This window comes from Carassius auratus, unplaced genomic scaffold (genome assembly GCF_003368295.1).
Source record: "Carassius auratus strain Wakin unplaced genomic scaffold, ASM336829v1 scaf_tig00000876, whole genome shotgun sequence".
Lineage (NCBI taxonomy): Eukaryota > Metazoa > Chordata > Actinopteri > Cypriniformes > Cyprinidae > Carassius > Carassius auratus.
Window position 1 is genome coordinate 66,309 of NW_020523328.1, and position 11,884 is coordinate 78,192.

At 34.7% G+C, this 11,884-nt stretch overlaps 1 protein-coding gene across 1 annotated transcript; it reads left to right on the top strand.

Moving 5' to 3' along the window:
• Window positions 1–4,533: 4,533 nt before the first annotated feature.
• Window positions 4,534–11,700, top strand: mfsd4ab (major facilitator superfamily domain containing 4Ab). The gene is made up of 10 exons (XM_026242072.1): window positions 4,534–4,883; window positions 5,973–6,171; window positions 7,879–8,112; window positions 8,192–8,345; window positions 9,094–9,224; window positions 9,301–9,474; window positions 9,635–9,782; window positions 10,735–10,805; window positions 10,887–11,004; window positions 11,100–11,700. Exons 1-10 carry the CDS (start codon window positions 4,654–4,656, stop codon window positions 11,225–11,227), a joined length of 1,587 nt encoding a protein of 528 aa, XP_026097857.1. The 5' UTR covers window positions 4,534–4,653; the 3' UTR covers window positions 11,228–11,700.
• The last annotated feature ends 184 nt before the right edge of the window (window positions 11,701–11,884 follow it).

An 11,884-nucleotide genomic window follows, 5' to 3' on the forward strand; every position in this document is an offset into this window, starting at 1 on the left:
GTGCTAAGGCACTTCTGCCGGAAGAGCACGCGCTCCTGTATAGCAGAGCACAGCAGAGACATTCACTGATCAGAGCGAGAGCGTCGCGAAAAGTCATAAAAGGAGTGTGTTTTTGGTTGCCAGGGCAAGACAACCCTGCACAGATTACCAAAAAAAAAAACAGCATTAAGGGACCAGTGGATGGAGTTTATTTTTACAGAGCATCAACGGAGTTGTGCAAGTGTTTTTGTTGGTTCTCTGCATTTCGAAGATGCTTGTTTTATAAACAAGGCCCAGTTTGACGACGGATTTGCGTATTGTTTATTTCTTAAGTATGATGCAATCCCAAGGAAAAAGGGTCACGATCGTGTGTTGGAACCGCAGGCGGTGAGTAAAACTGCTTCAAATATCTCTGCCTCCTTGTTAGAGCGTCCCCTCCCATGCCAGAGACCCTCGGAGCGGGTCGTTGCTGCTGCTGCTCTCGTTCAGTTTCAGCCTCTGGATCATAAATAAACGGCTGAATCTGGCTGTAAGCCATGGTTTGTTTTGGATGATGGGTTTTCCCTCACGATAATGTCACAGCTTCCACATGCTCTCAACGCAAAAGCCTATTCGCGCTCGTGATTCTTTAGCTCCGCCCATATGTCACGCCTCCAGTCGCTCGGGTTTTTCCGGGAAAAATCGGTACAGATTATCTTTCTCTTATGAATATAATAAAACTAAAGACTTTTTGGATTTATGAAGGATGCAGTACTACTCTACATGTACTCAAGATTAACATGATATTGAGTGAAAACGAGCATTTCACCCCCCCTTTAAGCATGATTTTAAAAACAAGGTTCTTCTTGTCAGAATACAACACACAATTCACACATCCACATGCAAAAGTAGCGAAACACCTCAGATCTTTTGCAAAATGAAGCACTTAATTCAAAACTTTAGAATTTAACAAAACTCAATTTTGACAACCATATGGCACACACGTGGTTCATACAATCTGATTCTGTTTGAACCACTTACACACTGAGTTGTTCAATCTTAAACACATGTAACATTTCTAATCTTCTAATGGTATACTGTAGCCTGGGTTGGTATATAGGTGTGCTATTTTGGAAAGCAGTGTCTTGAAATGGCAAAATCTAATCTAAGGTTTTGCTCTTTGAGTGTAAGGATTCTCTAACGGTGTGTTATTTTTCATTTTAGTGTGCAAGCAATTGTAAAAAGAAAAAAAAGAAAAAGAAAGAAGAATGAACTATAATAATAAATTGGCTCCTAAATGTTCAGTTACTGTATAAAATCTTTTTTTTTTTTTTTTGCCTTGTTTCACAGTACTTCATTGATTAGATGTCATTATAATATGACACCTAGTGGAGACAAGAAGAAGACACAATTATTTTCACCAATAATTAGTTTTCCACATTATCTAAGACACTAAAACCAATTCTCTGGACCAAATTCTCAATAGCCTAAACCACTTTATCAAAGCAATCACTCTTTCTGCAAAACCAGTTCAAGCAGTTTAGACACTGTTTGCAGAACTTATGCATTTCTTTTTTTACAAAACTCTAAACACATTCTCACTAAAACACAATTTACACTGTGATAGACTTGTGATGCAAAACCCTAAACTCAAGCACAACTGCAACACAGCTCATTGTTAATAATTAAAAATTGTTCACACTTGTTTCAGATGGCACGGGTGCATCAATCAACAACGGATAGCAATCTGAGAGGTAGAGAAAGAGTGCATATTCGAGGTTGCTGAAGAGGAGGAGGATGAAGAGCAATACAAAGAACATTCATTTCAGATGAAATCAGAGCTACTGTGATGGATCATGTTCTCGTGCATGAAATGACAGAGCCTAATTTGAGCAGATATATAATCAACTGGAAAGTTCAAAAGAACAGCTAAATATTTTTTCTATTGTATTTTTTATACACTGTATTTTGGTCATTTCAATATTTTCTTGTGTAAAACTGCAAGAACGTTAGGGTGGAAGAACTAGGGTGGGTATCTATCTGGTCAAGATGAAACAAAGAAAGCAAACATTTGTTTGTCACGTATAACAGGTTTCCCTTTCTCATCTCAATTTGCAAAATTTTAACATCCCATGACCTTTTGCATTGCACATATCATCCTGTCATTAAAATACAACAATGGTTAACTGGTGCTCATAACCAATGCTCTTGTATATACATCTACTTTTGCTCAAGAGACATTGGAACATTGTCTGTTGATAAATATAAAAAAGCTTTTTTTTTATTATTATTTTAAACAATTTTCCACCACTAAATGTGGACAAATGAATTATCCATTTTTTAGTACAGCAGCTGATGCCAAAACTGCAAGGCAAATGAAATATGTGGTATCTGATAACAACAGGGCGATGCATTAATAATAATTATGGATTTGACAAATTGCAGCCTCTGTTAGACAATCACTTTGCAATCAATTTCATTTGGTCTCTGATGCTTCAGAGCTGCGTCATGCTGATGAGACAAATGATGCCTCCTTCTTCTGATGCTGCCATATGACTGAGGCCGAACATAGAAATATAACGACTTCTCCTCAGATCTCTGTAATCACACAATTCTGCAATTCACAGAATGATGGCTATGTTGAAAATTAACATGTCTTCATTCAGAATGTCAGACATATTTGAGGTCTAGTCTGCAATTACTTTGCAATAAGTCACTTTCAGTTAGCTTTAGGAAATGTGAAAGTGCTTAAACGTGTTAATCAATGTCCATTATAAAAGCACACATCTGTCATGCAGCTTCCTCTCCTCTAAGATCGAAGACAGCCATTTTATACGTTCCCTAAATCAGATTGCTCTCTGTTTGGTTTCATAGCATTACTGGCTATTGTTATCTAATCAGACTTGATAAAGAAGAAATCAGCATGCATGTGTGCATGAGCCCAATAAATGTTTGAAAATAGCTGCATCAGTGGATCATGGTTTGACAGCCACTGAAAGGTTTTTGTTGCTAGGAGAAATATGCACGTCTGTTGCAAACTCCCAAATGGGTCCCTGAAAGGCAACCTATGCAGATTTGAACACATTTTGTATGTTGTGCATCTGCTTGATTTGAACTTGACTTTTAAGAAAGTTTTGCTTTGCAGAAATATAAATGCTTCCTCTTATTCTCACTAGACAATATAGAGTGTAACAAAGCAGTGTAAACTAAATGCAGAACTCAGTGCAGCTCAACAATCCCAAAAGTTGCAAGTTACAATAAGAAATGAATAATCAAGCCTTACATGCAAGAAAAAATATTCTCTGTTAATAAATACAAGACGTTAAAGTAAAAGTTTTGGACTGTAGGTCCACAGAGCCTTGAGATTCCTTCAATGTGTGAATTTATTGCAATGTTGTTGCAGTTTGTAGTTATTATATGATTAACCTGATTATTAATTGTATTTATATAGTTTTATTTCCACAGTAACTAAATGTGATTAATCTACTAAAACTTTAAAAACTTCTGTCTGTCTATCTGTCTTTATATCTATCTATCTATCTATCTATCTATCTATCTATCTATCTATCTATCTATCTATCTATCTATCTATCTATCTATCTATCTATCTATCTATCTATCTATCTATCTATCTATCTATCTATCTATCTATCTCTACATGTCTGTCTGTCTATATGTCTGTCTGTCTATCTATCTATCTATCTATCTATCTATCTATCTATCTATCTATCTATCTATCTATCTATCTATCTATCTATCTATCTATCTATCTATCTATCTATCTCTACATGTCTGTCTGTCTGTCTATATGTCTGTCTGTCTATCTATCTATCTATATATCTCTGTCTGTCTGTATAATGAATTATAAAATAAATAAAGTTAGTTATTTAAAAATGAAAAAATACAAATAATATATTTAATCTTGAATTAAAATATTTTTTTTTTTTTATATTCTGCAGAATAAAATCAGTCGTGTAGATTTGACACTATAGGGTGAGTATTTTCATTATTTGTAACTTCTATTCTTTAAAGGGATGTGCATCTAAACCTGCAGGTCTTCACCTGGACCTTATAAACATATGGGTTTGAACATTTCAAACAAACATTAGGATGGGTTCATAGGACATTGTTTAACAAGTACTGTATATAAGTAACACTTTGTCATTTTACAAAGCTAATGATTGTCCCACTGGCTCTCTGAATTATTTTGTAGAATAAACTTAAATCAATGATGTGAGCCTTGTAACAATCCATTCATGCCCCAACCATAGCATTTATAGCCAACCTTTAGAAATGACTTAGAAATGCTCTTTTAGAAATTGTTTCTTCTTGAAATCATGCAGACATAATGTCCCATAAAGCCTGCTGATGTAATATAAGTGGTCCAGTGGTGTTCAGATTATCACATTGTGATCCACGTCTCTCATTGAGAATCAAAATCATTGACAGTTGAACTGAAAATCATTGACAGTTTCGAAGAGCTCTGTTGAGAGGTGATTTTTAGGCATTAACTTCAGAAGCACCGCACAAAGGTTCATGAAATGGGAGGAGTGAAGGAATATAAAAGCGAGAAAATATCTTCTATTCAGTGATCTGTCATCTAAGCAAATTATCTGAAAATCGTAAAGAAACATCCAGACACCAGGACTACAAGAATTACAGCTGTGAGTGGAATTGATTGGAGATTTTCACGCTATGTTAATTGAGGAGCGTATATTAACACTTTTCAGAAGGAACTGTCAACATACACTGACATACTGGAGTGTGTTCTTCAGCTTTGGACTGAGCATAGCCTTTCTGGGGCCAACGATCCAAGATCTGAAATGCCAGACTGGATCCACGTTACAGGAGATCACCTGGGTGTTCTTCTCCCAGCAGTTCTGCCTGCTCATCGGGAGCTCGATTGGAGGAGCTTTCACAAAAACGTGAGTAGAGCAGTGAGTCTCTGCTGAGAAACTGTATGAGGAGACCACGGGAGATGGACATCTGCATCAAGAGAAACTCTCTGTTACCACACTGTTTGGGAAACATGCTGTAGTTTAGTTTCTCTTTAGATATTCAGTTCATGGCAGACACAGTAAAAGGCAGAGTGGATTACACTCTAGCCTAGAGAGTACAGTTTATGCACTTTCTGTCCCTCTTTTTTTCAAGATTAACCTTGTGAGTCTCAGATGTTGGTTGACCTTTCATCACGGCCGCTTTATAGTTTAACACAGATTTATTGCAATGCTCCATGTCAGCTTTCAGCCTGAAACTTCTTGATATCCTCAACACATGTGATCTGAACACAGTGCAATAAAATATTCTTTCACTCTCACCAAGTCTCTTAAACAAACTCTTGAGCTGTGAATTGCCGCATAAGGATGAAGCTAAGACCTATGATTATTTATATAACTTGTTTAAAATGATAAAAAAAAAAAACGTAAAACTAAAATTATATAAATAATTATATTATATAAAAAATACAATTATATTCAAAAAAATATATAAAAATATATAAATATAAGTCATATTATATTATATAATTATTATAGTTTTAAAGACATGTATCTACTGTATTTTACAGATATCTTGCAGTACCCACAGGGAAAAAATCATTAGACCTACACCATTTGGGGAAATACAATTAAAGTTTATTTTTTTTCATGAAAATTATTATTATTAACAAATGAAAATAAAAATGTCCAATTAAAACAGAATTAATCACTTTTGGAACATTTCACTGTAAAAAGAAAAATTTGAATTACTTGTGCAGCACTATACTGACTGTCTGACTAGCTGTCAGACACATGAAAACATAAATAAAATACACTTTATGACTCTGTATGAAATGCAGATGAACATCATGTTGTGGATATTAAGCGGCGAGCTCACTTAGCTGTCCTGATATCTGCTCCAGATCTTAATTACATTCGCATTTGTAATTGACACAAAAGCAAAAATGTGAGAAATAAAGAGGTGTGATTAACAAATAACAAGTAATCAAGCTTTCATGATGTTTGTTGTGTTCTCAGGTTGTTCTGGGCCCTCATCGCTCTCTTCCTCTCCTCCCTCATCATCTCTGTGGTTTTTGCCATCATCCCACTTTGCTATAATGTGCTGTTGCTGGCGGTTGCTATGGCAGCGTCAGGCCTGGCCATGGGCATCATCGACACTATTGCAAACATCCAACTGGTGTCCATTTATAAGAAAGACTCTGCTATCTTTCTACAGGTGAGGAAAGATATTTATCTTCATATATCTCACTCGGGAGAGGTGCTAGTCCATACATTCGGTTCTTTACGGTGTTTATTTCAACTAGTTGGTATGAAAGTCTGTTTAATGTATAGGCTTATGTGAAAAGTAATCAAGAAATGCAAGAAAGTGTCATAAATCTCACAAGGCCATCCCCATAAATAAATAAATCACAGCTGTCAAATGATTAATTGCATCCAAAATAAAAGTTTTTGTTTACATAATATATGTGTTTGTACTGTTTATATGTATTATTTATATATATATACATACACACACATGCATGTATATATTTCAGTATATATAAAAAAATATGTTATGTCTGTATATTAAATATATTTATATATAATATAAATTATATGTATATAAATATACGCATGCAAATGTTTTCAAAGTATATACTGAATGTGTAATAAATAATAAATATTAACAGTACACACACACATATATTATGTAAAAAAAAGGTTTTATTTTGGATGTGATTAATCGCGATTAATTGTTTGACAGCATAATAAATAAATAAATAAATCTTCTTGTGTCTTCATCCTGTTAATATTTTAAACAGAATAAATCTGTAAAAAAAAATGCTCATTACTGTAATGCAAAATCTTATATAAGCATTATAATCAATGATAATTATTATAATCATCATAATTTCTATAAATTTAAAATGTATTTAAAAAATGATAATTTATTTTAATTAAAAATCTTTGCAAACCGTATTTTACTATGATACAGTAAAATAAATAACATTAGTACAATAAAATAATTCCTTTAAAAGAAAGGAAATACTAAACACTTAAAGAAAACTGGGGTGATATGTTTAGCTGTCCTGATATTAAAGGGATAGTTCACCCAAAAATAAAAATTATGTCATTAATAACTCACCCTCATGTCGTTTCAAACCCATAAGGCCTCCGTTTATCTTCGGAACACAGTTTAAGATATTTTAGATTTAGTCCGAGAGCCATTGAAGCTGTGTGTACGGTATACTGTCCATGTCCAAAAAGGTAAGAAAAACATCATCAAAGTAGTCCATGTGACATCAAAGGGTCAGTTAGAATTTTTTCAAGCATCGAAAATACATTTTGGTCTAAAAATAGCAAAAACTACAACTTTATTCAGCATTGTCTTCTCTTCCGTGTCTGTTGTGAGAGAGTTCAAAACAAAGCAGTTTGTCATAGCCGGTTCACGAAAGAATCATTCGATGTAACCGGATCTTTTTGAACCAGTTCACCAAATCGAACTGAATTGTTTTAAACGGTTTGCGTCTCCAATACGCATTAATCCAAAAATGACTTAAGCTGTTAACTTGTTTAATGTGGCTGACAGTCCCTCTGAGTTAAAGCAAACCAATATCCCGGAGTAATTCATGTACTTAAACAGTAAACGCTGAACAAAGTTGTAGTTTTTGCTATTTTTGGACCAAAATATATTTTCGATGCTCCAAAAAATTCTACCTAACCCTTTAATGTCACAATGCAAAAATAAATAAATAAATAGTGCCATATTTTCCTTTTTTTTATTTTATGCAACATTTTAGGGAGGGGAATGTGGTTTGTATAGGCATATAATTGAATATATTATTATTATTATTATTATTTTTAAATCAATTTTATAAAATGAACACCTTAGATTGACAGCTCTGATTTGAGTTTCCTGTCTGTGTCTTCACTCTCTTTCCAGGCACTGCACTTCTTCATTGGGCTCGGTGCTCTGGTGAGCCCCCTGATTGCAGACCCTTTCATATCAGAGCACTGCCCGGGCAGTAATAGCACAGAAAATGCCACAGAGATAATTCACCACTTCAGATCCTGCTTCAGGTCACCTGTAATCCTCACTGAGAGTTCCCCACACTCAGAGCCGCTGGAGGAGAAGGCCAACGTGGCGTATGCCTTCTGGATCATGGCTCTCATAAATGTAAGCTGATGCATAGCCCTGTGTGTGGTGTGCAGAAGGTCACGGCTCTCTGTGAGATCTCAGTGTTTTTCTCTCCTAGTTGCCCGTGCCGATTGCAGTTTTTGTGCTGATGTACCAAGAGAAGCTGCTCCCCTTCTGCCCAAATAGCACACCCCGACTGCTGGACAAAGATGAGCTGGCCATGGAGACTAAAGCACCAGAAGGCACAGAAATATCTGAACCAGACGATGCAGGTACAAGTGAACAGCAGTCTTAGAGGGATAGTTCACCCGAAAAATGAAAATTCTGTCATTAATTTCTCACCCTCATGTCGTTCCAAACACATAAAACCTTCGTTCATCTTTGATACACAAATTAAGATGATTTTGTTAAATTCCAAGATCTCTCTGATCTTAGACAGCAACGCCACTGAAATGTTCCCAGACACAGAAAGGTAATTAATAACAGAATTTTCATTTTTGGGTGAACTATCCCTTTAATATAAAACATCATTGAAGGCTTACTGAGGCTACATTTATTTGAGCAAAAATACAATCAAAACAGCAATATTGTGAAAGATTTATGATCCAGAAATCATTCTAATATGCTGATTTTCTGCTCAAGAAACATTTCTTATTCATTGTTGAAAACAGTTTATTGCTTAATGTTTTTTTTTTTTTGTGAAAAACCATAACCTTTCTTCCCAGGATTCTTTGATAAAAAGATCATTCAAAGCAGATTTTTAAAATAGAAATCTTCTGTAAACATAAAAAATGTCCTTACGGTCCCTTTTGATCAGTTTAATGCATTTCTGATTAATAAAATATTAATTTTGTTCAAAAACAATTCTACTGAGCCTTTTAAACTTTTAAACAGTAGTGTAGGTGACTGACACTGACATGTAAAACCATTTATATGATTGAATTTCTGACTCATAACATTGAGGTACGGCTTTCGTGCACAACTTGTTTTACGTTTTTTTTTTTGTTATGGTCCCCATAGGTTTTCATCATGGAGGACATGGAAACATCTTCAGCTGCTGTATGAATGGTAGCCTGCGTGGGTTACCGGTCACATTTTTTGGTATCCACATCTTAGGCGGTTTGGTCTTATTCATGACGGAAGGTATTATGGTGAGTGAGCTCAATGAGTTTTATGAATATTTTTGAGAACTGCAAGTTACTATTGACCCTTGAACCTCATTTTTAGGGGGTCTACGCCGGATTTGTTTATACGTATGCCGTTTCGGCTCCCATGTCTCTGCACGCTAAAATGGCAGCGTACCTGAACTGTATCTTCTGGGCTGCTGTCACAGCTGGACGACTGGTGTCCATCCCGCTGTCATACCGATTCAGATCTGTGCATCTGCTGGTCGTGAACCTGGTAATCTATTATCAAAATCTGCAATACAGTACAGCTCATGTCTAAAGAGTACTCATCCACTCAAACTAAACTTTTACCAGTATACTGGCTGTTGAGTATGTAATGAATCAGTGATTTAGGATTGTTGAATGTGAATCCTCTCACTTCTCTCACTCTTAAGGCTGGTGTGATTGTAACATTGCTGCTGTTACTGATCCTCTACACAAACAGAGTGTTTCTGTTTGTTGGGACGACCTTGCTTGGGCTTTTCATCAGCAGTGTTTTTCCCTGCCTAGTGGCCTACACTGAGGACATCCTAGAGTACCGTGGTAAATTACACACACACATACGATATTTCATGTTTTATATCATGGTGGAGACCTTTAACTTACTATCGTTCTTATATTATATATTCTATAATAAAAAAAAATTATTACTTGTTGTTATTATTCTATAACTTCTAAGCAATTATATATTATGAATTTATATTAAAGACTTTAAATTGCAAATACTTGTCATTTTATATTATAAATTTCTTAAATTGTATTATTATAGGAATTCAAATTTGACCCAAAAAGTGAGAAAATATGACAAAACCTCCTGATGTTCAACTGCCTTATGCACATTTTTTAAACTTTGCCTATTTTTTTTTTTTAAACTTTATTCACAAATCCAACAGTAATACACACAAAACGCAAAATGCCTCACATAACTTGCAAAATGAAGCAAGCATTCAAAATATCACTCAAAAGCAAACACATTCTTGTGTTGTAATTTTTGGATATATCAGTTATTCAAAACCAAAATCTCTTCTTTCGTGAGCTCCTATGTACATTTCTGTGCAAGACTGAAATTATTAGCAGAGGAATGTTGAAAAATTCACAGGAAACATGAAAGCAAGATTGAAACTAAACTTTTTTTTTTTTTTTTTACTTTAAGCATTTGTGTTTGTGAATACAGTTTTGTACAGTACGAAACAAATAAATACATCAGTCATCTGTAGTTGTGTATTTATAGGCCTATTCTAAAGCCATTATTGAAAATGTGTTTTATTTAATTTAAAACTGAGGCAAAGGCAGAGAATTAGTATGGTTTTTCAAATTTAGTGTGTGGTTCTGGTGTTTCAAAAAATTGTTTGACAAGTAAAGATTTTGTGTGTAAAAAAAAACTGTAATAGAGCTAAATATATTTATTACACAAGACTTCAGATTGCTCTGATGGTCCCCACAATTATGAACAAATGAAGCCAAATTTCTCACACTTTCTCTTTTTTTTCTTCAGGATGTGCAACAACAGTCTTAGTGACAACCGCTGGAATGGGTGAGATGACGTTGCAGGTGTTGGTTGGATCAGTAAGTTCTTAGGCTCCTGTTCTAACATTTGGGAAATACTTTTTTTAAGGAAGTAAATAACCCTGAGCAAATTTCTTCTAGCTAATTCAGAAAAAAGGCACTTACAGTTTTTTGGTGTGTGGTTTGGCCATCGGATGCCTCGGTTTCGTCTTTTTTCTCAGCGTGATCCTGTGCAACCACATCCACAGAAATCTTACAGGTAAAACTTACATGGTGATACTTTATGCACTTGTGATATTAACACTGTTTTAGTGAAACATTATATGACTCTGGCTCAATGTGTTCATCATCCAGGAGCATCTAAAAAAGCAGCCATGGTGGAAGCGCCACCAGCACCTGCTCCACCTGCTTCAGAGAAAGTAGCTCCAGAACAGAAAGTTGCTGTAATACAAACTGAATCTTTTAAATGTGACTCTGGATGAGACTATTCATGGGTCATAACCTGCTGGAAATACTTAATGATGCAACTGTAAACTTTCATGTGCTTTCATTAACCTATTTGTGTATTTTTATGTATTTCTGCTTTTTGGTATTGGTATATATGTTTTTTTTTTTTGTTTATTTGATGTTCAGTTTCTCACAGATAATCTTGACCGTTAAATTATGAATATTATTGGAATTTAAGGTCTAAAAAATTTGAGAAATCTTTAATTACAGGAGGGGAATTTACTTACCCAATACTTTACCCAAGAATGAAAATCATTGACACTAAATGATATACCAGATTAAACTCTTGTTTAATAATTCACCAATCTGAAGCAGAAAATTCCTAGAACTTCCAAGTCATTCCTATTTTTTTTTTTTTTTTTTTGGTTAAACTGGTCTGAGGCTGGAGTTCATGGAGTAATGTACTGTATTTACATAAAAATAAATAAACTCATGATGACTAAGGCAATCAATTCTTTGTAATAAATTATTGTTCACCATTTCATTCACCGTGCTGTGTAAACGTAAAGCTGCAGTTCATAACTTTTTTTGGATAAAAATTATCCAAATCAATATTTGAGCAAGTACATAACAAGCCAGTGTTCAAAATGATCACCTTACTTTAGCCCGATTCACAGCGGTCATCCTGTAAT

Bases quoted from the DNA above. Each gene is read 5' to 3' on its own strand.
- mfsd4ab (XM_026242072.1), top strand. From the start codon at position 4,654: ATGTTAATTGAGGAGCGTATATTAACACTTTTCAGAAGGAACTGTCAA. The intron at 8,113-8,191 runs GTAAGCTGATGC...TTTCTCTCCTAG, and splicing joins GGATCATGGCTCTCATAAAT to TTGCCCGTGCCGATTGCAGT. The intron at 8,346-9,093 runs GTACAAGTGAAC...TGGTCCCCATAG, and splicing joins ATCTGAACCAGACGATGCAG to GTTTTCATCATGGAGGACAT.